Here is a 27,313-nt window from a genome sequence, read left to right as displayed (position 1 = left end):
CACCATCCATCTGCCCAAGTAATCCATTTTCCAAATCAGTAAGAAAGTTTTTAATGCAATCAATTTTCCAAATCAGTAGGAAAGTTTTTAATTCTCATTAAAATTTCTATGGAATTTTTTACCTGGAAAGAACTTATCTATTCATTGAATGGCAATGCTACACCCACCAAAGCTGAGTTATTTTAATATAAGGATTTTACAGTTTTTACTTGATGGAAAGTAATTTCCAGGTTCTTGGTTACCACATGCCAGTACCATGCACAAGCTCTTCCTGGCAGTTAAATTTTTAACTTTGCTGCTAACAGCATTCAGTTAGATTCCTCAACCACAGTGGACTTGCTTGGACTTGTTTCCTTTTTATTCTTTCTTTTCTCTCATTTTCCTTTCTGTCTCCTTTTCTTCTGTTCTTTCCTCTCTCTTTCCTTTTTTTCTCTTCTCTCTTTTCTTCTTCTCCTTTTCTTTTTTCTCTCCTTTTTGGTGTTCTGCCTTTCATTTCTCCTTCTTTTTCTTTCCCCCTTTACTCTCTTCTTTATCTTCTCTCCTTCCCTTTGTTCTCCTCTCCCTTCTCTCATGTTCTCTCTTTTCTTTCCTTTCTGCTTTTTTCTCTTACTTTTCATGGTCTTCTCTCTTTTCTTTCCCTATATTTATTTTGTCTCTTCTTTCCTCTCTTCTTTCATTCCTCTTCTCTCTTTCCCTTTTTTGCCCCCCCTTTTTTTCTCTTTTTTCTCTCTTCTTTTCCACTTTCCTTCTCTCTTTTCTTCTCCTCTTCTTCTCTTTCCCTTCTCTCTTTTTTTCTTCTCTGTTCTCTTTTCTTTCTCTTACCTGTTTTCTTCCTCTCTCTCTTTCTCCCCCCCCCCCCCTTGCTTTCTCTTTCTTTCCTCTTGTGGTAGCCTAGCATTGGCCAGGAGCCAAATGCCCACCCAGCCACTTAATCCCCCTCCTCAACAGGACACAGGGAAAAAAAGGGATGAAAAAGCTCGTAGACTGAGATAAAGACAAAAGGCAAAACAGACTCAACTTGAGGAAAATGAATTTATTGCAAATTAAAATAGATTTGGGTAGAGAGAAACAAAGACAAAAAAATTAAAACAACAGCTCCCTGATTCCAGACTCAATTTTCCTCCACTCCCGATTCCTCTACCTCCCCCTCACTGAGCAGTGCTGAAGGATGTGGAGGTTACAATCAGTCCACAAAAACTCCTCTGTGCTGCTGCTTCCTACTCACACTTTTTGTCTGCTCCACTGTGGGCTCTCCATGGGCTGCAGTTCCTGCCAAGAGCCTGCTCCAGCCTGGGCTCTCCGTGGGCAACAGCTCCTTCAGGAAATATCCAAATGTTCCAGCGTGGAGTCCGCCACAGGCTGTAGTGTGGGTATCTGTTCCAGCGTGGAGTCCGCCACAGGCTGTAGTGTGGGTATCTGTTCCAGCGTGGTCCTCCACCGGCTGCAGAGGAATCTCTGCTCCAGCACCTGGAGCACCTCCTCCCCCTCCTTCTTCACTGGCCTTGGTGTTCAAACTACTGTTTCATGCTCTCTTTTTTACCCTCCCCTTCTGCCTGAGTGCTGGTTTTGCCCTTTCTTAAATATGTTACCAGAGAGGCTCCACCATCTTGGCTGCTGGGCTCAGCAGTACCCTGTGGTGGGTCCACTGGAGCTGGCTGGAATTGGTTGTGTCCAGCCTCTCCTCACAGAGGCCACCCGGCAGCTCCCACTGCCAGCACCTTGTCATGTATACCTCTTCTTTTCTTTCTCTCTTTTCCTTTTCTTTCTCTCTCTCTCCTCTTCTTTCTCTCTTTTCCTTTTCTTTCTCTCATTTCCTTTTCTTCTTTCATTTCCCTTTCCTCTATCCTTTCTAGTTCTCCATCTTCTCTCCCTATCTCTTCTTCTCTCTTCTCCCTTTCGCATTCTCTTTCTGGCTCCCCCCACATTCTCTTCTCTTTCTTGTCCTCACCTCTCTCACCATCCTATAATATCCTGTTCGGATAAAAGTATCATACTTCTTTTAAAACAGAAGTATAAAATAATAGTAAACCTTTTTGTGAAACAAGAACAACTGAAATCACTACATTTCATTTTATTTTTTTTCATTTCTATTCAAAACAAAGGAAGTGTACCATATCTTACTCCTTCTCACTCACAAAAATTCAGGAAAATCTCCACAGCTTTTTTTCTTTATTTCTTCTCCCCAGTTTTCAATTAGGGCATGACATCTCACTGAAAGAATTTAGAATTTTGAAACTAAATGTCAAATTCTGGGATAATTATGCAAAAGTGTCATGTTTCTTTTTAGCATCCAAAACATTGTATCCAACCCAAAAAGAGAAAAGGGAAGTTAGAACATATGAGAATGACCTATTTCTACATGTTCAGTTCACACTCAATCGACAAAAACAAAAAACAAAACCCACAAAAATTTCTTAAATCTATTGTATCATGTGAAAGAATGAATGAATGAAAAGAAACATTCCTTCCCTTACAAAAGATTTTTCTCAATATTCTTGTATTTAAAGACTAATTTACTCAACCACCAATACCGGCAGAAAAATCAAACTGATATAAAGAATAAGGAAGCGGGAGTAATCACAAATAAATAAAGATTAGATCCAAAAGCAATTACTTTTTTCTAGTAATATTTATTCCTACAAAAATACTTCTGCAAGCAAGACGATACTTTCACACTTTACATTAAAATAAATGCTACTACTACAACTTTGTTGACTAATAAGTGTCAATTATGTCCTTAAAATGTTCTTGTTAAGAGCTCTAACCTGTAAGGAAAGCCTGAAAATAAATACAGAACAGGCAATTGCAGTACATCCTGTACCTTTAAAAATGTAGCAACATATGATTTATTGTATTGGGTCAAATTAAAACATTTGGGTGGATGTGAAATGTTTAAATTATACTTGTTGTACATAAGAGAGTTTAACTTGGCAAAACAGCATAGCAAAAGGTTCTTTCCTTCTCTCAAAGGACTGAGCAGATACTTTTATTTTTTTGTTTTAACTTAATCCAGCTGTTGCAATTCATACTATTAGTAGATCTCATTATTTTTTGACTTACAACAGCTCATTAAGTCTGGAACAGAGAGACTTAAGTTTCTATTTAACTTATAACTAAAAGTCAATCTAATTTCAAAATGTCACAGGCAATGTTTTAAAATTATAACAATAGTAGCCATCAATTAATTTGTAAAAACAAAGCATTGATAATTAAAATAAAAGTTTAAGACTAGCCATTCTTGATAGGTACATCATTCAATCTGAGAGGAAGCTTGATTCTGCTCAAGTCATTAATAGTCCCTTTGAATGTAGAGGTTGAGACACACATACATATAAAGAGCAAGCCAAAGAAACATAACATAATGTGGTATCACAAACAAAATCCAGTCTTAACCAGAAATTGTTTTCTGTTAGTCATCCCAATCACTGTGTCTTAATATTTTTAATAAAGAATTAAATGGTAAGTATAATATTAAATCAATTGACGGTACCAATCAGGTAATGAATTCCTGTATTGTAAACCTGGGCACAAATAATCTTGTATCACTACTACTTCAGTTTATACAGTTCAGTACATCTTCTGACTGAATGGTATTTTGATGCAATTGATTACATTAATATCCTTAAACTACTACTAGAAACAGAGAAAGGTTAACAGTTGGATTTGGATTAATGGTGTTAGTTTTAGATGAAGGGGACAGACAGTTAAGAGTACACATACAGTTTGAAACTGCCTAATTTTCACTGGCCTAGAAAAGATTCCCTGACCGAAAGCAAGCAGTCTTTAAAAAAAAAACAGCAAAAAACAACAGAACAAAACAAATTCCTGCCTGTCATATATTTTTAAAGATTTCTTCTCAAAAAGTTCCTTGCTGTCCTTTACAGGTCATAGTTTTTTTTCCTTTGTGATGACTGTAGGGAACACATGTTATTTTTGACACAATAATTCCATATTTGATAACGACTACCTCAAGTATTTAACAGCCTATAAAACAAAAACTCAAGGTGTATTGGTAACATAAGAAAAAGAAAGGAGGCAATAACAAGTAATGAGGGCCATTTGCAAGAGAAAATAGTAATTGTCTAGATCCTGCACTGGTTTTATTTTATTTTGTAAATGAAATATGAAAGCATGCAAGTGAAGCTCTTTTAGGAAAAAGGGTACAGAATGGTGTATCTTGATAGATTCCTGATAGCAGATAAACATATCTTAAGCAAGCTTATTGAAACATATAAAAGATACAGCAGTAGCTATGGATGCTATAAGATGGTAAATAGGGTGACTCGGTTAGCTATTTTTGCTTGTTTTTTCTTTAGCAAGTACTACCTTCCAGTGGTAGAGCTACTAGATCCCATTTTCCTTTTTTCATATTACAAATAAAATGAAAACCAAAAGAAATGGAGGGGGGGCGGGAATCAATTTGTTCTCTCTTTCAGCTATTGAGGGCAAACAGCAAAACAGTTCTTAGGAATCTTTTGAGCTCTTTCCCATAGTCTTTGCTATTGGAATAACTGAGCAAAGGATGTATTTGAGTATAATTTTGTGATATACAATTTTATATGCATGTAAGTGTATGTGTAGAAAGGTGAATTTGTGTCTGTAGGTGTATTTACACACTCAAGCACATAAATACAGTTTTGTAAATACAATATTTAAGTTCTTTTATTTATACTTTAATTTGATATGTTTTGGTTCTCAGTTCTCTGTTGATACTGTAAATTTTTGCCAGCCACACAAATACTGGTTCTAGCACACAGCTATCATAAAACAGCCTCACTGACAAATGCAGAGTTCATTGGGATTACAAGCAGAAGATGGGAGCTTTCTATACCACTGAAAGAAAAGCAGATCTTGCATAAAACATATTTTTCCTTCAAATGATAGTACATAAGCAAGCAAAAGATGTTTAGGCACTTTTTAAATTCTGGTTTGAAATTAAGAACATGCACATAATTTAATTTCACAGTAATTAAGATGACTACCTATGAGACTCAAAGTAAATAAAATGGAATTGCTATCAGGTAGGCTTAGATAGAAAAGAAATTCATGTATGTAACAAATTTTCTCAACAGTTACACCTGATCTTTTTCATAGTACTTGGATAGTGAAATTCTGAGGCTTTTTTTGGTCTTGATTCTATAAAAACATACTTCAGAATTTTAAATTAAATATGCCAGCGCATAACTATAAGAGAACTAGTAAATTTTTCAGCTCTTGCAATACGGGGGGGAGGGAGGAGGGAGAAAAACGAAAAAATAATTATTTCTGTATTTTTTCCCCTTCAGTTAAGAAATGGTTTAATTAAAGGTAGACTGAAACACATACCCATATTTTTATAGAAACATAAAGACATCCACAGAAAACTGTTCCAGAAAATAAATTATTACTAGAAAATGATGCTTTCATAGAAAGCCTGACAATGTTTTCTTCTTTCACATTCAAATAAAACACATTTAATTCAATCTGCCAGAAATGGCTATGCTTCTGCTCTGTGAAAAAATATGCTAATGATGAAAATAAGGACTTGACAATTTACTGAATACTAAGCGGAAAATCTGTAATGAATTGCCTGTGTTGTAGTGTTCAGTTTAGGCTCTTTCCTCCCCCCTCCGCCCCCTTCCCCCCCCAGTTTCTATGGAATGCTAGAAATAGCATAAAAAAAAAGATTATACCATTTTGCAGGATGTTGTGCATGTTCCTTAAGACAGAGTGCTTAGAAATAAAGACAAAAGTCAGCTGTGGGATAAGTGAATTTCAAAGCAGTAACAAATAATAGGTTTAAATACTAATTTTGCAATGCAAAAGAAATACAGAGAACAAATCAGAAATGCCAAAAAAAACCCTAACCCCAACAAATAAATCTCAATCAGCAACTAGCAAGTTGATATTTAGAATAATTCATTTTACACCTGCAAGAAAAAGCAGCTTCTTGGGTTACTGGGATGATGCAACAAAAGCTCATAAATCCATTAAACCAAGGCATGTCTTCAAGTTCCCAGCAGACTTCAATTTTCACTGCAGGTTTTAAGTCTTCAACAGATAGATTAAACACTCTTCCTAAGAATATTTTACCAAAGTGTTCATTCAAAAGGTGACTCCTTCTAGCTAAAGTCTCCATATCATTCTGTGTTTAAAAGTTTGATATATATGGCTGCTCCTGACAGGCTTATGTGTTGAATCACAGTTGCCCAAATACTTCCTAAAGGAAAATACAGTAGATTATTCTTCCATTTTCTAAACACAAGAGAGCTGAACAAGGTTGCTGGCTACTCAGCAACAGTTCTTGCATTTTGCCCCTAACTAGCATATATTGATATTAAGCTCTCTTACAGGTCTTGTTTCTGACTTTTATTTTAAAATACTAGTTTATTATCTATGTACTTTATTGTTAATATGTGACAGATCTTCATTTCAGAACAATGATGGAAACAGAACACATTCTGTCAAATCTCAGTTTCCCAAAGATATTTTTGAAAGTTTTGGCTCTGGACAACAACAGACAACTATTATTGGAAAGCTCTTCTATGTCCTTGCTCCTCTTACAAAGATGCTGGCAAAGCAGGCTGATAAAGGCAGTAAAATCAAAGAACATACATATCTACTTACCTTCCACGTAGTCATGATACAGTTTATAGAACTGCAGGCCAATTTTGGATAAAAGAATAGAAAAACACTCTGTAGACTGTGGAAGGTCTCTCTTTTCACTCATTTAAAAAAAGAGAGACCTTAAAGCACCACACTGTAGGAAACACAGTATACACACAAACAAAAGAAAAGAAACCCAACCAACCGCCAAAACAAACAAAAAACCCACCCCAAACGAACAAACCAAAAAACTTGCACTGCTGGGAGAATGGATTAAGGATCTGGTGAAACCTTCCTAACGTAACTTCTGTAAGTATCTGATTGTTTTGAATGTGTTTAGATCTCTTGGATATCCTTATTTAATTTCTCTTTCTGAAAGACAGACACAAACTTTAATGCAGAATTACTCTTTGAAATACAGAAACATAAAAAAAAAAATCCATAGCATACTTACTTAAATATTGCTAAAAGAGGAGTTACACTTTGTAGGAGAAATGTGGGAAGACAGTTATCACACCGTATAAACTTTAGGATAATGCTATGCTTATGGTGCAATGCAGGATGTTTTTCTTTTCATCAGCCTGAACTACATTACTGCTTTTCAGTCTCTTTCAATAGTAGTCCACGCTAAGAGACACAACATATGAAAAAGAAAACACAACTTAAATTCTTATATTAAACATCAAAATATATTGATGAAGGAATTATTACACTATGCAAAAAAAGCCAACACTGAATTTGTTGACAAATTTACACTATTTAGTCACAGCTGATGTCCATCTACTTCAAAATAAAATGTTCTTTAATAGGAAGTGTTGTCATTACTGCACAAAATAACTATTAAATCTTAGAAGATCAGCATCTTTATTGTTATCCATTATTTGCTATATTTAAGTTTTTGGATTTCCTCTTGTATTAAAAAAGGAATATCTTTAATGTGGCATTAACATATTATGGGGGTCTTAATTTCAGCAAATTAGGCTGTGATAAAGAGGACATGGGCATGCATTCAAAGATAAAATATTTTTGCAAGATAGACCTTTAGAAGTTGAAACATACTTATCACATCACAAAATTTAACCACCATAATTCTTCCTATTACAGCTAAATAAATTAACTGCTAAAATTTTCACATTTCCACTGAATTACTATAACTTGAATATCTAATGATCATACGGGTCATTATCCCTTACCAGTAAAGCATCAAACAAATAAAAAAGCTTTATACACTGCACTAGCATAACGTTCTTTGAGAAAATACAGATTAGGCTTGGGTGGGAGGAGCAGAAATCTAAGTAACTGCACAAGTAAAATAAAAATATTTTAATAGTAGTGAGGAAGCAAGTGTGTCACACAGACTAGATTCCTGTTCTCCCAATCCTTGCAGACGCATTTTGCAGAGCTGCTAATAGATTTAAAGAAAACAACTTTATGGCAGATCTTTTAAAACAATTTAAAAAAAAAAAAATCAAGCATCTATTTCCTATCACTTCTATGAAAGGTGAAAAGGTGGTTACAATATATGTTTTAGCACCCAGACACAGAGAACTATTGTGCCAAATGGAAAACTGAAGTACTGAACACTATATGAGAAAAAAAATGTATATGGAAAAGTAACAGTAACACAATAATCTTTAAAAAAAGAGAATCAACTGGTTTGAAATCTCAGTTTACCTGAGAATACAGGAACAGACTTCAACATGATGACAAATCAGGCGCAAAGTACAAAAGGGGAAGCCATATGAACTTTTCTAAACTGCCATAAATCATCTATTGAAGGTCCCAGACATGATAAAATGATGGAATTGTGTTTTTATTTCTTCATAATCGGTCCTGGAACCAAGCTAAAGAAGAAAGCTTGGTTGGTCCTGAGCCAGAATGCAAAATAAATACTGAAATCTGGGATGTCCACACTGTATTAAGAAAACTTCAGGCACATAGAGCAGTCAAATTAATGGAGTTTGAGTCCTCATATACGGGAAGGAAAAAAGGGTGACAGCAGATTGAGGTAATGGCAGACCATGGGATTGGTGACCCTGTTTGAGAAAGAGGGAGCATTCATGTAGCAGAAACTCTTGGGACAAGGGACCGCATGTAGTTAGTTGGGAGCAAGTAGAGATACTGCACCAGCAACACCAATTTAATGGACAGGGTATTGGGAGTGGAGGAGCAGAAGACCAGGCTATATTCTTAGCTCTGTATTTACCCTTGAAAAGTATTACCTTGCTTCTGTTTCCACTCTCTTTTCACATATGCTAAATTAATATTCTTAACAGTAAGAACAGTGTCCTCCAAAGTATTCTGTGTCATACTCAAAAGATTCTTACTATTTACATTGTGACATTTGTCATCTGAAATATTTCCAAAATTAAATCCATGCCTTAAACTAACAAAGGAATTTGCATCTGTGACACAAACATGATTTTTAGGTTGCCTGTTAACAGCTGGGGCACCTCTTATTACATGCATCATGCAAAAAAAACCCAAACCAACCCAAACCAAACCCAACCCAAAAACCCCAAACCAAAGAGGTAATTTTAGAAAAAAAGCTGACATGCAGACTGATTTTACTAGACTGTTTACTGAAGTCCCTAGACAGAGACTCCATTGTCCTGTGAAAGGAAGAGGAGCAGCATTAAAACAAACAAACAAAAAAATACCCCAGATAATTTCTAAAAACTGAAATATGGAGGAAAAATGAAGATAATGGTGGCTCAGACAAAAAAAACCAAACATTCAAGGTTAGTTGTTAGTTAAGTTCTTATATAGAAATATATCTTTTATAGGTACCCACAATAGAAGAAGCACCATCACTAATAAATAAAAATCCTGTTGTCTTTGCTGAGGGAAAACATTTGAGGTTTTGTTATTTTTACATCTGTAAAAATAGCACCCAAAACCAGTTTTCCAAATCAATACAAAGACAGGGTTACCGTCATACAGATGTAAGCAAGCTAGCTTTAAACTAACAGTGGGGTAATCACAATGCAGCAACATGGAATCAAGAATTAACAACGCTGCTCTCAGGCTTAAGTTAAAACCATAGTTGTTTTAGGGCTACATCACTATCAAAAACTGAAATAATTCTCACAGAGGTGACAGGGTTGTGATTATACAAGTTACAGTTGTGATGTTGGAATGCAGTAATGTAGGATACCCATCAGTTTTTACCAGGTTAGACTGCACTGTGGCATAACAATGCCGGGAATGCCTAGGCAAGAAGGAGCAAGCCTGAGATTTCAGCTATCACAACTGCCTACCAAATTGGGCGGTTTGTTGCTACACTGGGAAGAACAGCATTTCAAAGAGGTGTCTGAAGTAAATTTATGCAGAAAGGCAGGTTGTACTCTAAGTTTGTTTCTTTCACTGCTCTACAGCCAAAAGCCACATCTGTAGAGGCATAAACATCAACCTAATAATGCCAGGCAACAGAATGCGAATAGCTTTCTCTCTCTCTTCCCATCAAGGCTTCCTTTCAGTCCATTGCAGGAATAACTACCTTCAAGATAAAGCAATGCACTCCTTTAGCTGAAGAGGCTCCCAAATAAATTCTATCAGACATATGCAACCACAGAAGCCTCTTAACTGTCTGTGCTCTTCCGTTAACAATCAGAGCCTTAAGACAAAAACTGTGGTTCTTTCAGTGAAATTTTTAAGAGCTTTTGGTTATTGGAGGGCATTTGCATTTTTTATTTCTTTAATGTGGAAGATAAAAACTATGACTTAATTATGAATCACAATGACATCTTGGAATTACTTTACAGAGAAAGGAAGTAAAAATTTCTCTGTCTACATGCATACACAATAAAACAAGGAACATGAAAATGATAAACAACAGAAGACAGTTGCCAGCTCATTTAGTCTATTTACAGAAACAGGAGCATTTAGAATGGGTCTTATTTTTAAGTCAATAGCTCTAAGGATGAAGTATGCAAAGGCTTAAAGAGATACTGTCAAAAAGATCAAAGGATTCAGAAGTGACAGTAATATTTTCAGGAGTACCATCTCACTTCAGAGAAAAAGACAGACCCTGCACAGATCGTGTGTTTTATTCTATTGATGACTCCACTCAGCAGTTCGAAGTGGGTTTAATTCTAGCTAACCCACTATTAATATTTCTGCACAAAGAGTGTAAATCTAGTACGAGTGTCTTGAGATTTATTAGGGTCATACTTTGCTGCTTTCCTAGGCTCAGAAGACTTAACATGTTATGATATCATTCATGACAGATATTATCAACACTGTAGAGTGCAGAAGAAACAGCACTATTGCCAGTGCCAGTGGCAAGTGTCTCTTCTTAGTCTTCTGAAAGACTACTGTCACAACAATAAATCAATAGATAGCTTAATCTTGCATAGCAAAAGACAAAACATGCAGAGAAAAATAGGAGGAGTTAGGACTGATGCTGTGATTCTCATAATTGAAATGAAGATCAACAAAGAAACATCAGGAGAAAGAAGTTTAAGATTCCTACTGGAAAATGAAAAACAAAATGAGATTAAGGGATTTTTTTTTTTAACCTCTTCTGTGAATTACCTGAAAAGAATAATCAAAGTTACTTGACAATACAGAGGTCAGTTACCCTAGCTGTACAGCAAAAATACTGTGAAATTATCTCATTCCAGGGTTCACAGTCCTGAGTCTAGCAGAGGAGGAAATTAAATAGCTAGCATAGCTGTGGGCTAAAGTTGCACTCCAAAAAATTAAACATTGCTTGTCCCATTTTGAAAGTTTATTGGCTATTAACTTCTACTGAGAATCTTTGCCTTTAATCTTATTCAGACAAGTAAATTTCTCAGACTCACCAAGCAAAGGAGAAAGGGAAATACAGAAAGCAAGACATAATCTAGGGTTATTAGCATCAAACTTTTATCAGAATTTGGCTGGATATTCTCCCCTAGGACTCAAGCAATACGTATGGCCCAAGAACTTCAAACTGATCTAAAAAAATTCATAGAAAAATATGGATCAAGGGATATGCTAGTTCATTCCCCTAGTTCAAGGCAGGATCAACCAAATCTACATAATTCCTGACAGACACATATCTAAATTGGTTTTAGAGAGTTCTAGAGATCTCTCACAGCTCCCCCCCAGCTCAAGAGAGAAATTAATTATACCTGTTAGAAAAAAAGTCATCTTACTATCTAATGGGAATCTTTTATTGCTAAACTTTAAAGGCCTTATTTCTTCTCCTCTCCATATCAGACATGCAGGGTAAATTATTCCTTTACTTTTTTCCTATCTTTTATGTATTGGAAGACTTACTATGTCTAAACTCCATCTTCTCTTCCTTAATCCAAACACCTAATTCATACCAACTTCTGCCTTATTTTTATGTCTCTGATAATTTTAAGCAGTATTCAATTGGTCCTATTCTTCATGAAGGTGCAGTGCCCCAAACAGAAGGGAATAAATAGGTTAACCTGGTGGTCCTACAGGCAATTTCCTATTAATGACAAAAGAGGGCAAAACCAAGGATGGTAATAGGGTCAGAGTTTAATATAGCAAGAAACCAGGAGAATTAGAGAAGTTCTTTTCTGTGAGAATCAGCAAAAAATTTTAAAACACATGACCTATTTAAATATCCCCATTATGACCATACAGGCATCTCTTGGGAAAAGAAAGACACAGAGACAGAGGAGGATCTGGCAAGTTCCTGGGACTGTGTTAGGAACAAAAATCCTTGAACAGAAGATGTAAAAAGCAGTTAGGAAGGAAGGCAGTACTAGCTTTGACTTGAACCAGTGGGGAAGAAGCACCTGAAAACATTGAGCATTCATGAAGGGTTGATTCTTCATTTTTAGGAAAATAAGTGAGAAAACAAAAAGAAGAAAATGGGCTTTGGGAAATTAAACTTCAGCAAACTCACACACCCACTACACACAAAGACATATCTGTAAGCACACCAACAGATAGGAAACTGGCTTGCTCTTCCATGAAGAGGTGGCACTGAGCACTTACACCAAAACCACAGGACTGCTAGTGCTTTTTCTTTATTGACACCTAATTAGAAAGGTGTCTGTGATTAAACAGCTACTAAAACCAACACCAGGAACAAACATGGAAAAAATTGATTAGATGATAATTAAATAAATTAGATGTTCTCAAATCAGTTAAAGCTGTTGAAATTCACCATAGGTATTTAGGGCTAACTCAACCAGTCTCAGAATTATCAATAGTAATTTTTGAGAATTTGTAGAGGATAGAAGTGATTCCAAAAGATTGGAAAACGTCTCATGACTAACTTTTAAAACATGAAAAAAAGGCAGGGCCAAGGAAGTAGCAGCAATTGAATTTCAATTCCCTCAAAATATGGAATAAAAATTATTTGGAAGTATTTAGCAGATAAGTTGAGTTGAGTAATACATAGACCTGTCAAGAAAAAGTTACTTCAAATCTATCAAAATATTCTTTATGACATAGTAGCAGACCCTGTAGTTAGAGAAACAGCAGGAAGTGTATCATGTAGCCTGACTTAATGAGTCTTTGGACATTGTTTCTCATGGGACTTTCACAAGTGAAGGAGAAATAAAATGCTGCCAAAGGAAAGAAGTTCTAATAAGCAGATGACACTAAACTTGGAAGGGCTGCACACATGCTGAAAGACAAGACTACATGTTAAAGCAATCTTAATAAATTTGAGGAACGGTCTGCAGAAGACCTGAATACAATTCAGTAAGGAGAATTCTAGACCTTAACAGGAATAAGTAACAGCAGAAATACAAGATGGAGAACAACTAGCAAGGCAGCAGCACAGTGGAAAAGGAGCACTGAGGCTAGAGTGGATCATACTCTGACTGGTAGTCTATGTCACACTAGCAAAATCTGCAAAATCTCATGCTAGGATGCATAACCAGCAAGTTGCAAGTCTAGAAATTTACAGTGGGGCAGGGAATTGTTTTCAAAAGAACAGGACAGTGGATGCTAGGAAGGAAAATCCAGAGCACTGTGCACTGGAGCGAGCTGCTGTCTATCTTTTTATAAAGAGATTTCAGTGTCCAGGACCGTTGGTTTGATACTGTTCACTATCAGCACAGGCATGAATGTAAAATAAATACTTCTCTCTCCTCCCCCCCAGAAGAAAACCATATATTTTCTACATCCCAAAAAGGTTTCCCTTAAAATTTTTTACTCCTTCTAGGTAGCAGAAGCACTGCCTGCCTGCTGACTATTTTATAACCAACCATGGTAACAGGACAGATTTTTAAAAAACAAAATTGAACTCTACAACCCCCAAGATATATAGGAAACTGGGCAGGTGTATAACCCCTCACAGGACATGTCAGTAAGTTTTTATTTTAATTTCTAACATGTATCTGCTTTGTAACTTTGGAATTTTCCTCCTACTGTATTTAATTATTTGAGTAATAAAAAAATAAATGTGCAACAATGTCTTTATTGCAAACAAAGAAAAGAAGAGGCTGAATAGTCTGCCAGTATCTTTTTAAAGATTACCCATAATGACAATGAGATTGCTGAAAATCATATGTTATTCATTCAGATTTACTACCCCAGCAAAAAGCTTTAGATTAATTAATGCTGCAATATATTTGAAAAATGACTAAGCCAATTAATCTCGTTCATCTATAAATGGAGCAGTAGAGAGGAGAACTTTTGAAGAACTTAATTTAGGATTGCCAAGGTTCTACCGACAACTGATTATCAGTATAAAGGAATAAGTAAAGTATGTTAAAGTAGTAACATATTGCTGGTAGAAGTTCAGACTTGAAGAATACACAAATCAATACGGAATAAAATATGCTAGCAACATTCTACTGCTTATGACCAGGTGACTGCACATCATAAATTTACATCCCTTGCTCATCTTAGCTGGCTGCAGCACAGAATCCAGGAAAGGTCATCTTTAGTAAAGGTAAAGGTACCATACTGGTGGAAAGGTACTGAAAGAAATTGAAGAGCTGGATGAAGTAAGTGGGAGACTCTGAATTCAAGAACTGTGAAAACAAAATATTACTGAGGCCCAATCAACAAATATGAAGTCAGATAACTTTGCAGGTTTGTGCCTAATCAATATTAAAATGAGCAGAAACACATCTTCTACATGAAATCAGAACTTAAATGAGAATCCAAATACTTTAAAAAAAAATCAATACAGAATCAATATTTTTTGTTTTTACAATTGCAGAATTTAGAATTTTTAGGCTAATCAGTTTAGGATGACCTAGCCTATAACATAGTACAATGTTTCAAGTAAGGAGTAAAGAACATTGAATTTTATCCTTCTCAGTTACCTAGATACTCGTGACACATATGCCATCCTGCAATCTACTACACATTCACACATACCTGCACAAACCATACCATGAATAAGAATCGGAAAGAATCTGGAAATCTTTTTCTACTTCCCTGCAATTCTCAGTTTCTTAGTAAATGAAGAAATGAAAGAAGATCTAGCTTTGAACTTCTTTAAAGGAATCTTTCTCTTATTATTCATTCTGCAGCAATTAAAAAGGGCTTCCACATTTTCCATATTTAAATCATAAAACCACTGCCTTCACTCCCTCCTATTGGTTTTGAACACAAAATTTTATTCATGCACTGTTCATGGAAACAAGAATTTTTAAAGTTACAAAGAAATGCTATTATCATATTATCAGGCATGCGAGCCTCTCCCATCCAGTTGTCTCATACCACAAGATGTAAGAAGAAGAAAGCAATCTATTCACTGCTGTGAGAAACAGTATCTTAATAAAAACAGATTTTTCAAAGTTGGGTTTTCTTGCTTTTTTTGTTGTTATTGTATGCAAATCCATGCAGCCTAACACACATTTGGACATTCATTTTCAAAAGTTTTCATCCCCTTGTTTCCTTGTCATCACTGTGTCATAACCCCAGCCAGCAACTAAGCTCCACGCAGCTGCTCGCTCATTTCCCCCCACCCAGTGGGATGGTGAGAGAATCAGGAGGAAAAAGGTAAAACTCGTGGGTTGAGATAAGAACAGTTGAATAGGACAGAAAGGAAGAAAATAGTAATGATAACAATAACAAAATTACAATAATAATAATAAAAGGATTGGAATATACAAAACAAGTGATGCACAATGCAATTGCTCACCACTTGCCAACCGAAGCCCAGTTAGTTCCCAAGCAGCAAGCCCTCCCAGGCCAACTCCCTGCAGTTTATATACTGGGCATGACATCACATAGTATAGAATACCCCTTTGGCCAGTTTGGGTCAGCTGTCCTGGCTGTGTCCCCTCCCAACTTCTTGTGCCCCTCCAGCCTTCTTGCTGGCTGGGCATGATAAGCTGAAAAAATCCTTGACTTAGTCTAAACACTACTTAGCCACAACTGAAAGCATCAGTGTGTTATCAACATTGTTCTCATACTGAAACCAAGACATAACACTATAACATTTACTAGAAAGAAAATTAATTCTATCCCAGCTGAAACCAGGACAATTGCCAAATTTCTTGAAGCAATTTTTTAAGAGGAACTAAAGCATTTCCTATCTGTAAAAGGTGGCAAATTCAACGTCGTCTTGCGTACCATCTCTTTTGCAATTTTGCCAAAATACAACTATTATAAGCATGTTATGTGGCTACCAACAAAGCAGTGCATGGTTATGCAGTGCAAATGATCACACAGAGTGTTCTGTTTCTTAGGAACAACAGTGAATTCAGTAAAAATATGTCCCATGGTTACTTCTGGTTCACCGGAGTAAAATCAGAAGTAACTGACATAATGAGTTACTACTGTTTTAGGTTCCACACTAAAAGAATATAATTAAAATAATAGTGGATGCCTCCCTTTGCTTTGAGACAGCAACAAGTATTATAACAATTTATTAGAATAGAAAATTTTTACTATAACATTTGGAGAAGAGGAAACTGCATCTTGTAGGAGATCCCCACCAACCAACCAGTTTTTCCTTAACTTATTTTATTTCCTGCCCAATTTTCCGTCTGCAGGTCACTAAAAGACCTACCAAGTAGTTACTCATCTTTGAGGAATAAGAAGCTGCATGCCCATTTGAACCAAGCGTCAATGGAAGACAACTGTTGACTTCCATAGGCTCTGGATAACTCACCTATACCCGAACAGCTTAATGATTATAGTTGAAATCTACATCCAAAGTATGCTGTTATTAAGCAGTATCCAGCCTCTGCAGCCACACAGACTAGTTCCCAGTGTTCAAATACCCCTCTCCTTCCATTCCCAATTCTTTATTGGCACAAACCCTGTTACCACAAGCAACACCAGCATGTTATAACACTGATTTAAGTGCCAAACCACAAACTCAAGTGAGAGAAGGAGTGCGTCTAGCTCCATCTCACACTTTCTCCATGCACATGGCAGCAGGGGCAACTGAGTTGCCAAGCTTCGGTCCTTAAGCAACAATGAGATGCAGCACTGGGCTGTCTAAGCAGATCACACTGTTTTTCTAAAGAAAGGCCATTGGACTGGAGCTAGCCACAGGCTTTGTACCTTTTGGAAGGTACAAAGTTAAGCCAGTCACTAACATTTTAAAAGCCTTGAACTAACAAACAAACAAAACCAATCATCTGTATTTCCCACTTTGGTACTGGAAATCTATTCAGCCATTAATCAGCACTTCATGTTTTGTAAAGTTTATATATCATTCCTAGGTGATTTTCAAAGAGATAACAAAAATACAGAACATATAAACACTGACCTTGTTTCTTTTAACCCTTCTTTCTGAATGACTTCCAGTATTTGTTTTGCAGTCATTGGCGAGTTGGGGTACTTTTCCAATGCCTGAAAAGAAATAATAAATATGTAAGTGACAAGACACAGCTGTCCTGTGAATCTGAAAGGTTATGCAATCATGCAGTTTTTATGTAGTCATTTGTGAAAGGCAGGGAACAGTAGTGTTGAGACTGGAGTCCTCTGGTCTGTTGGAAGGCCAGATACACTCCAGGAAACTGCAGCAAGAATAAGATTTACTTGCTGCTTTTGTGCATCATCTGCTACATCTGCCTAGGAAAAAAATCTTAGCAGGTTCCAAGTAAAAGAGTTGAAATATGCAACTAATTTTATGACACAACAACAGAGTTCCTTTCAGGCATGAGTGGAAAACCCCCCCCACCAAAACAAAACAAAGAGACAGCTAGTCTTCTTTTTTTGGTTTTTATTACTTTAGAACTATTCGAGGTCATTTGAATATTCTACACTTAGGTTTTGTCATGACCTCAGGAACAAAATTGGCTAAAACCTTCCATTTGTAGAGCAGGAGCTACTGTGAGAATTAACACAGATACGTTTCAATTTTAAAATGCTTTTTGTTTCTAAAAGCAATGAAAAATGAAGTAGTCAGAACAGTCACAACACACAAGATGCTACATGACAGAGTGCAGTATATTTTTCCAGTTCAGCTCAGTTTTCCACTCCTTTGCCTTTTCCAATTGAGCCCAAAGTAACCCACTCCTCTTTCCAGATACAACCATCTCGTACAGATTTTTCTGGTTTTCCACTTCCTTTTTGTCCCCATCAGTTTTAAGCTGTTAAACAAACAGCCACTCTTTTGCTCATGTAAAGTGCCAGACTGACAGCCCTGGAAAATGAAACCTTTCAATCAGCAGTAAAAGGTGCAGCACAGGCCATGGCAATCAAGTTTCCCAGAGTATCTTGCCAACATATCTCAAGCAAAACTTGCATTTCTACCCTGAGTAAATAAGAAATCAGTTTGGTCTCCAAATTCATCCGATCCTGAGCTTCTTTCTAGTAGTTACCAAATGATGGCAATTGTGAAAGTAGCTACTACTACGTGGATACCTGCCCACTAGGAACTAGAGACACCACCACATCGTATCATGCAAGTCATCAAACTGTGAAGGGTGCTAGTCAGGGCTGTAATTCAAGCAGCTCACCTAAAGCCAAAACCTTCCTACTCACTACAACTTGATCAGCTCAGCCCTCTCCTGCCATTTTACAGTTCTGATTTACTGCCTGTTCTCCCCTTTCGCAGCCAAAACACGGTTTACCAAATCCGTCGGTTCTTTGTTACAGATGAGCTTTGTGTCCTTTATCTTTCAGTTCCACAAAGGAAAATGCAGAAGTGAGGGCTGCACTAGAAAGGTCTGGGAGCTAAACTGAGCTTATCTCCTGTACATCAATAGGCAAGATTCAAAAGGGACCCATCAGGAAAGGAAAACCGAAAGGTGATTTGAAAGGAGAAAGAAGAGTGGGTAGGAAAGAGTACGGCAATAAGCAAGAACGGAAGGAACTGCACAGGGCTGGGAAAAGGGCCATTGCACAGCAAGGGAAGAGAAATGATACAATGTATTAGTGACAGAACCACAATGACACATTGGAAAAATGACAATGCCTATAAAGATTAAGACTAAGATGAGAAAAGATTAATGGTGTGAAGAGACAAAAATGGAAACTTTAACCTTTGGAAAGAAGACAAAGAAAAAGGACGAGGTAAAATGAGAATACACCAAAATAAAGGGAAATGAAGAGAACTGAACTGGGAACATTCCAGAGGGCAAACTGGAAAGGACAGAAGAGGAAACTACACTGTACTGGACACGGCTATGAAGGAAACTGTGTGCACTTGAAAGTGGGGTTACTCACTGTGGAGGAATCCCTGTTTCTCTTCCTGAGTACAGGCCCCTCAGCACACCTGGGCAGCTCCTCCCTGCAATTGAGAAAATTTGGGTAGCCCTGTCCCCTTCTCTACGACATCACATCCTACTCTATAAAGTCAGTAAAAGTGCCAAGTATTACCACGTGAGTTTGACAATAATGGGAAGGAAACAATAAAGCTACGCAAACATCAGAAGTAGCCCTGTTCTGGACAATGGGAGAAGGGAGAGCAGTTTGTGCTGAGGAAGCTGCACTGAACTGGTTGTGGAAACGATGGCCAGACATACAGATGATCATCTTCACCGAACAACAATGAAACCAACAAGCAGGATGCACAACACCACTACAGAAAGTTTAATCAAACCCACAAGGCAGATTTCAAATACCACAGTATGAAGTGAACACATTCAGGGTATAATGACAAACTGAAATGCAGAGTATGTTAGACAGGCTGAAAGTGCTGGAGCAAACAATTGCCCATTGTGTGGACTTGTTTTATGCCGGACATGTAGCGTGGGCTGCAGTTCATATACCCCATGAATTTAATTCCGTTCATCTAACCCTTTAAACCCTTTAAAGCCTGTTATTCAAAGAACTGTTCATACCCTAACCGAAAAGCATTAATTCTCCAATTCAAACACTGCTTAAAGTTGAAAATCCTGTTATTGAGTACCTGATTAAGTTTTCTTTATCAGAACGATTAATTTAGCAGAGAACCTTAGTAAGGTTGTTTTTTTCTGCCCTTCCCACAATGTTGTCATCGTGTTCCCCCTCCCCAGTTTTAACCTAACCATTTATCACAGTAAGAAAATAATTACTTGTAAAAACATTTTAATGATAATCTCATTTTCTTCTCCCAGTTATGGAAAACAGCATCAGAGTATTATTTAAGAGTCTGTGAGCTAATGAAGACACTGAATTGATAATTGCACTACTGTCTCTTGCCTCTGTATCTCACCATTAACACCACTAAAAGCCCGCAATCCCTTTTGCATTTCTAAGACTTTTAAAAATAACATTAGATATTCAAACTGAATTACTAACTGTGCCTTAAGGCAAATAAAATACTAAAATGCAGTAGCATAGTTAAGTCATAGACTTCTTGGTCAGAAAAAGTAACACACATCAGGGGAGGAAGCCTTTATCTGTTTTAAATATCTTTCTTCTTCCTCCCACTCCATCCACCAACACTCCTATCGTACATGGGCAGTGACTAATAATGCTGAAATTAAAACATGTTCTGAAGAGTATTATTGTTTCAACGTATTTTGTCAAGAAGGACAATGGCAGAAGAATAGTTTGCACTGACTGCAACCTCTATCACAAAGGATCAAATATGCTGTATTTATTCCTGCCATTCAACCACTGCCTTAAAAAGCGACAGCCACAAAATAACTGGGACAAATAATTTGATACTCATCAGGACAAACTGGAAGGGAACAGTAGTCATTGCACTGAACACTTTCTTGGTGTTCATTCAAACCCTGGTTAATGGCTCAAAAAGACAACAACACAGATCCTACCAAGCACAGTGGAAATCAAGCCTCCCAGCAAAGGGTAGAAGGCTGACAAATTGTTATGTTTGTATCATCTACGGGTATCAACCCACAACTTCAGAGATATTAATTACATGGATGCCAAACACATACATTCCCAGTTTCATTGGAAAAGTCATGTCAGTTATATGGGACAAGAAGAAATCCAAATTCCTTTTCTCACCATGGCATCTATCATATTCTGTGCATCAACAACTGCTCAAAAAAATCAGTTGCCACACTGGGGAAAAAACACTTTCCAGTGAACTGTTAGCAAGAAAACTCCAGAGCAGAGTCACAACTCTCAGCTTTGCATAAGAGAGAAATCCTGAATGCACCCCAAAATCAGAAGAGAACCTCTATATAATTGATGGAATGATACTTTAATTTATATACACAGCAGCTCTTGACTGTCTGAATCAGATCTGCTCAATCATTTCAGCCACTAGAGGGAACACAAGCAGAGGGACAGCATGAAGAAAGGCAAACTAGAAGGTTGGCCTTCTTGCCACCCATAAACATTCCTGCAGAAAGTGGGAAGCTTTGCCAGAGAAGCAGCCACTACTTCTGCAGCTATCAGTTATTACGCTGGCAGAAAACAATTCTTCTAAACAAGAACCGAGTGTGGTCTGATACTGTGCTGTGGTCCAAAAGCAGCAGGCAGATCAGCCTAGCGGGCTTGTTGATGCTAATTGTGCTGCCAGAGTACAGTCAGCTGGAACTGGCCAGAGCCTCTTCCATTTGCAGGAGCTGCATGCAGGGATCTGAAGGTCAGGTAGATGGCAAAAATCAGGATCATTTTATCACATCTACTTGGTCAAACTATTCGCTGAGCCACTACTCACAAACTGAAGCAATTCTCTTTAGAACATTATTTAAAAAATTCAGGAGGAGGAAGAGGAACAGTGGAGTTATTGCCAGTGCTTCCACTCAACAGCTAAAATACAAGTCAGGCTGAACTGCACAACAGACAATCTTTACTGCCCAAAGACAGCAGGGTGAATAAAAGAACAGAAAAATAACTTTCCTTCTCCTAAGCAGAAAATATATGATATTTTCTAGCCACCCATTACTAAATTAATGAATTGAAAGATGGAGTCCCAAACAGGGTGCAAGAACAGCATCCTGGAAGAAATCCAGCATTGTTTTTTCCAGCTGCTTGTGTGAGGTTAACAGGAGGACTGACTTCTATTGTGAGAAATGCCCCACTCAAATCTTTCGTATTCATTTTTGATTAACGGCTTTAGTCATCGGGGTATTACCAGCAGCCTGGTAAAAGTTCAAAGCCCTTTGTGTGAAGAAAGATGGGTAAATGGTTAGAAAAGTAGGGTAGGGTACAGAGTGGGGGAAGAAAGGAAATGCATAGAGATGGATGAAAAGGAGAAAACAGCAAGAAGATCGAGAGAAGGGAGAGTACATCATACATGAAAAAGAGAAAAGAGGGATGAAAATAAGAAGGGAAGGTGCACTACAAGATATTTTAACATAAGTTCTCAAAAAGATGTTCATGGAGCTCTTCCTGATGGTGATTAAGAGAAAGGTAAAAAGTAGTTTCCCAGTACTAAAATATTACAAGAAGCTGAAATAGAAGTAATAATTCTCATGGCAGGACTTTTGTCTTTGAGCAGTTACAATGAGGAAGTCATAAAATCTGAGTAGAAGAGGGTGGATTTCATAAGACATGTCTTTCACTGTGTGCTCCATATTATGAATTTGTCTCTGTAACCCATGCATCACTATAGTTAAGAAAAAAAAATCAAGTGAGGAAAAGAACAAAGATGTAACATGAACAAGAAAGCAACACATAAAAATACCTAAATCTGCTGAGATACATTAAGTTTTAATGTAAGTTATGTGCATGCTTGCTAGTCCACACTTTTTTTAGGTTCAGAGGTAATGCTACTGATGTGTAGAGCTCAAATGGTTTAAAGTACACTCAAAAAACATTTTTCCCCAGCCCTCTTTCAGTCAAAAGCACTTCACAGTTCCTTTAGCATGAGCTACAGGGAACAACTGGGAGAGTGTTTCCTCCAAGAGAATTTCTACAATAGAATTTGTTTGCAAGTTGGTCTGAAACAGCTTAGCTTTGCTAATCTGCCAGATACGTAAGGCATTATCATCTCCTAAAATACTGAATGAAAGGAAAGAGCAAGAAAGAAGCTGAATGATTTGTTTGTTCATTCCACTGCTTTGACTGGTTGGTTTGAGGCTTGTTCCGAGATATCTGGACCCTTTCATTGTTCTTTTTAAAATTTATTTATAATGTCATATTTTAAACTGATAGAAAGGCAGCAACAGTGCTTTGGAAGTTCCAGGTAAACTGTACACTTGACATTTTGAATTCAAAAGAAATTGGATTATAATTCAGTTAAAATTAAACATACAATTGTGTTATTCCTTTACAAGGCACAAGCTCTAGCAGCAACGACATCTTGCCATTGCTAGTGGCCTCATACCTGAAACCAGAAAACATAGGGTAAAGTTTTGAACCCTAAACAACTGACTTATAACAACTTACTGATCTGATCTGACATACTGAAACAAGAGGAAACCTTCATATTTCTCTCTTTACTAATGCAATCAGCCTGTCCGAGCAACCAGGACTTTTACTTAAAGGCTCTGTCAGCACAGATCCATAAACACCTCAGTGACTGTAAGAGGATGAGCCCAGTGAGCACACAGAATCCTATCAGATTTCTGTAAGATCAGGATCTAAGATACATACCCCAGTGAGCAGGATGTCAAACTTGCCACCCTGGTATGGACTCCACTATCAGCAACAGGATTACTAGCAATGACTTTGTTCAAGTGGTGGAGCATCCAGATTCTCAGAACGACTGCTCAATTCTGACAGTGCAGTCCAGCCTTCAGACTTCTGCTTAGCCATGCAAGCCATACCTCTTCTTGGTTTCTATCACAATACCCCATTGCCTCTCACTCTGCCCAGCCTTTCTCTTGTCTCAGAGTGACACTCTCATCTTTTGAGGTGTTGCAATACCCCTAATTTCTGTACCTCCCACCTTTCTGCATCCCTATTGAAATACCTTCCTTCCTTGTCCTTACCTCAGTACATTCTTATGTCCTCTACCTCCTGAAACATTAGCACATCCCTACAGATGCAGTTCATTGCCATGAGTTCCCTAAAAGCCACACACAGGTAGGTACACAAGTGCTGCCTGGGTAGTCAATACTGAATAGCCAGCTAGCAGCATGCTGTAGCTCTTAGGTGCTGACAGGACAAATTGTATTGTGAACCTCCTGTGGCTTGTGGACCATATTCTCTGCCTATTTAGTTTAGGGTAGAAGTTTCAATTTCTGTATCAGTGCACCCAGCTGAAAAACATGGGTCAAAGCTGTTTACAACTATGAATCATTATTCCAGAGAAGGGGCCAGGAGCAAAACACAGCTGTGCCACCCAAAAACATTACTGAAATCTGTACTCATTTGGTGATCACACAGGCCATGATCCTGACATGCCTCTAATTCCAGCAGGGATAAAAATTCTGCTTTGGCACCTGCCTCTGTACAAAATGAAGAAAGGCCGTGCTTAGGTGACTGGAACTAATGGAGTGGAATGGATATGAGTGTCCTGTCACTTGCCTTTATATTACAAATAACAGAGGAAAGAATTACCACCAGTGTGAATACGTTCATCACTACTAAGGGACAAGAAAAAAATATTACTAAGAAGCACCAAACCCCAAACATATTCACTTCCATATATGCTGTTTTCTCTATTGAAAGCTGATACAGATTTTTTTTCTGAGACTCTGAAAGGTTTGCTTGTATGACTTACATTTCAGCGTAGTAAAATAAAAAAAATACGAAGAGTATAAATTCCCAGAAAAATCAACAGAGAGAATGAGTATGTGTTTGTTTTAAAAGCCTTCATTCCTTAATTTCCTCAGGCAAATGTAATGTGTAAGGGTTACTTTTAATGTGAGAAATAAAATTCCTACTGGCTACTCTCTGAATGTACCAAATTTAACAGGAGGTGACAGTTATGCCGTTTTTCTTACCATTGCTTTACTACCAGAGCTTATCTTTTTAGACAGTGTCCTAAAGATACAGACCTAAGATTTCCAGAATGCAAAAAAGAAAACAAAAAGAAAGGGGGGAGAGGGGGGAGGATAGCAGAATACAAATAAAGTATTTTAAACTATGCACTCTACCTAAATATTCTTACATTTTAGTTTTGGCCATTTAAAGTATTTCATCCAGGTGAAATTCACCCACTAAAAGGATAAGACAACTTTCATGTTGCAACTGACGACTCCATTGATGCACCATGAATATATTTAACGAAACAAAAAGCAGTTTTATCCATGTTACTAAAATATGGTTAACAATAGCAAACATAAAACTAAACCTATCAAAATTATACTTCCATTTTAATTCTGTCATATAGATGGCATGAAACTACCTCATGAAATTTACAGCACATTTTGATGCTTAGGTGAAAAGCCAGCCTAAGTCACATTGATCCTCTTAACCTCACAAGGGAAGTCCATAAACTTCACAACTCAGTTATTTGCTCTGCTCCTTACTCACAGGATGATACACAGCATCTCACCCTTCAAATTAATAAGAAAGCAGATGCAGAAGATTACTAAGAATCTTTCTTAGTAATTTTATTACTAAGAATGTGTCTAATGCATGGAAAACCTGGAAGGAAATTCCCGAGAGGTGTACAGCAAGTGATAAAGCTGGAAAAATTAAAAGTCCCTTGCAATCATAGACACAACAAAAAGCTACTTCCAGTTCCTTGAGCCTACCTGTTCAAGTACTTGAGGCAAAACAGAAAACTGAAATCTCCACGAAAAGAAAAATGATGAAAGCTTTGGGTTTGGGTTTGGTTGGTTGGGTTTAGGTTGTGGGGTTGTTTTGTTTTGGTGTTTGGGGTTTTTTTTTGGGGGGAGAGGGGGTGGGGCGGGGAAATGTTGCTTGCTTGCTTGTTTTAAATAGGAGAGTTATTCTTTATTGCCAGAATGGACAATACAAAAGAGTAGAATCCTAAGAGTCCTTGGGTGTTATGCAGTTTTTTTCCTTCCAAAGATTGCACAATTATTTCACATCAGTTTTCATTAGCCTGAATCATGACATCATTGTGTACAGAATAGAGTTCACTGGCACAATGCAGATCTACTGCTTAAATTGCTCTGAGAGCAGATATGATAAGTCATGTTTTTGAACTAAAGAAATACAGCCTTCTCATAGAATGTGTAAAGAGAGAATTCTTTTGTTAGCTGTCAGTGGGATTTTGCTATCTCTGTTAAATATATAATGGTTAGTGTCATAACAAAGATCAGCCATCGTGTTATGGCATTTATCTTCATGAGTGAAGAGAGGAAGGGCTATTGTGATTTATTCCATCTCTCCTCATGAGACGATTAATGTCATAAGAGATTAGTCTTCAGTACTGACTTGTACACAGAATAAAATACAGGGCTGGAGTGGGATGCTAGGCAGTTTTAATTGCCACAAGTTTGGAAGCCCACATTACTTACAGATGGCACAGTTGACAATTACTCATCCATGATTTTCAAAAATAGGAGAATATTTTGCAGTTCACTAACTCATATCCATTTTGTGTCATTTATTTGTTCAGTCCTTCTTATCAGTCTTTCCACATAGTCCTTTCCCCATCTCATCACCTAAGTCCACCCACACTTGTCCTGTTAAATACACCATTTATTGCAGAACTGAAGTCCATACTGGTGGTTTATACTGATATTTTGTAGCATCTGTTTAAAGGTTTGAAAAATACACTATTTAACAACTGTTACTAAGGAACATTTGTCACAATACAGGCAGATTAGAAAGAACATATAATGGTTCTGTATCTGTGTTTGTATTCATAAATAAATACATAAACAAAACTTGGGATAGAAGGAGCAGCTTTTCTCAAGTTTTGATAAAAAGTTACATGCTCACTTCTTCCCAGGGACCTTGTAAAATAATCTGGCCATCCTAAATTTAAGTTAATAATCTTTCAAAAGCCTATCACTTCGGAGAAACACACACAGAGTATTTTGTTTACATGCTCCTCACTCCTTCTTAGAAAGAAAATACTTCAGATAATACTGTGGTAAAAAAACTGTGATAAGCAAAAGTTCTGTTAATGAGGGAAGAATTCTTTTTCCCCCAAAATGGAACATGAATTGTCTGTATTTTCTTAAATTCTCCTGGATACTGCTAAATCATGCCAAGCTAGGAGAACTTTAATCCTTGATATAAAAGGTTTTTTCTGTTAAAAACAGCAATTCTTTACCATTGGTTTACATCAAATAAAACACGTTATTAAAAAGCTCTCACCACAAAGCATTACCTTTATCTAGGCTTCTCAAGTATTGACTTAAACATTTTTAGCAGGCTGTTAATCACATCCACATATAAAGTAATCAGCAACTGAGACCAGCCCTGACAGTGAGACCAGCCAGGTACAGGGCAACATTATGGCAGGGAAGAAGTATCATGAAAGCTAAGGACATTTCTTATTGATGGTAAGTGAATAGGAAAGAAAAATCAATGGGTCCTCATCTGTACAACTGTCTACTAGCTGGATTCTTATTTCCCTTAGAGATTTAAACCAATAGGAGCAATCACTTGGCATAGGTAA

At 37.1% G+C, this 27,313-nt stretch overlaps 1 protein-coding gene across 1 annotated transcript in view; it reads right to left on the bottom strand.

The window, feature by feature from the left end:
- ASXL3 (ASXL transcriptional regulator 3) overlaps positions 1-27,313 on the bottom strand; it is a 131,531-nt gene that overhangs the window by 89,588 nt on the left and 14,630 nt on the right. The window contains 3 exon segments of the mRNA XM_049825910.1: positions 16,886-16,888; positions 17,243-17,325; positions 19,147-19,210. Of these exon segments, the coding sequence (XP_049681867.1) occupies positions 16,886-16,888; positions 17,243-17,325; positions 19,147-19,210 (150 nt within the window).

Source organism: Accipiter gentilis, chromosome 2 (genome assembly GCF_929443795.1).
Source record: "Accipiter gentilis chromosome 2, bAccGen1.1, whole genome shotgun sequence".
Classification (NCBI taxonomy): Eukaryota; Metazoa; Chordata; class Aves; order Accipitriformes; family Accipitridae; genus Astur; species Astur gentilis.
This window is presented reverse-complemented; position numbering and strand designations above follow the sequence as displayed.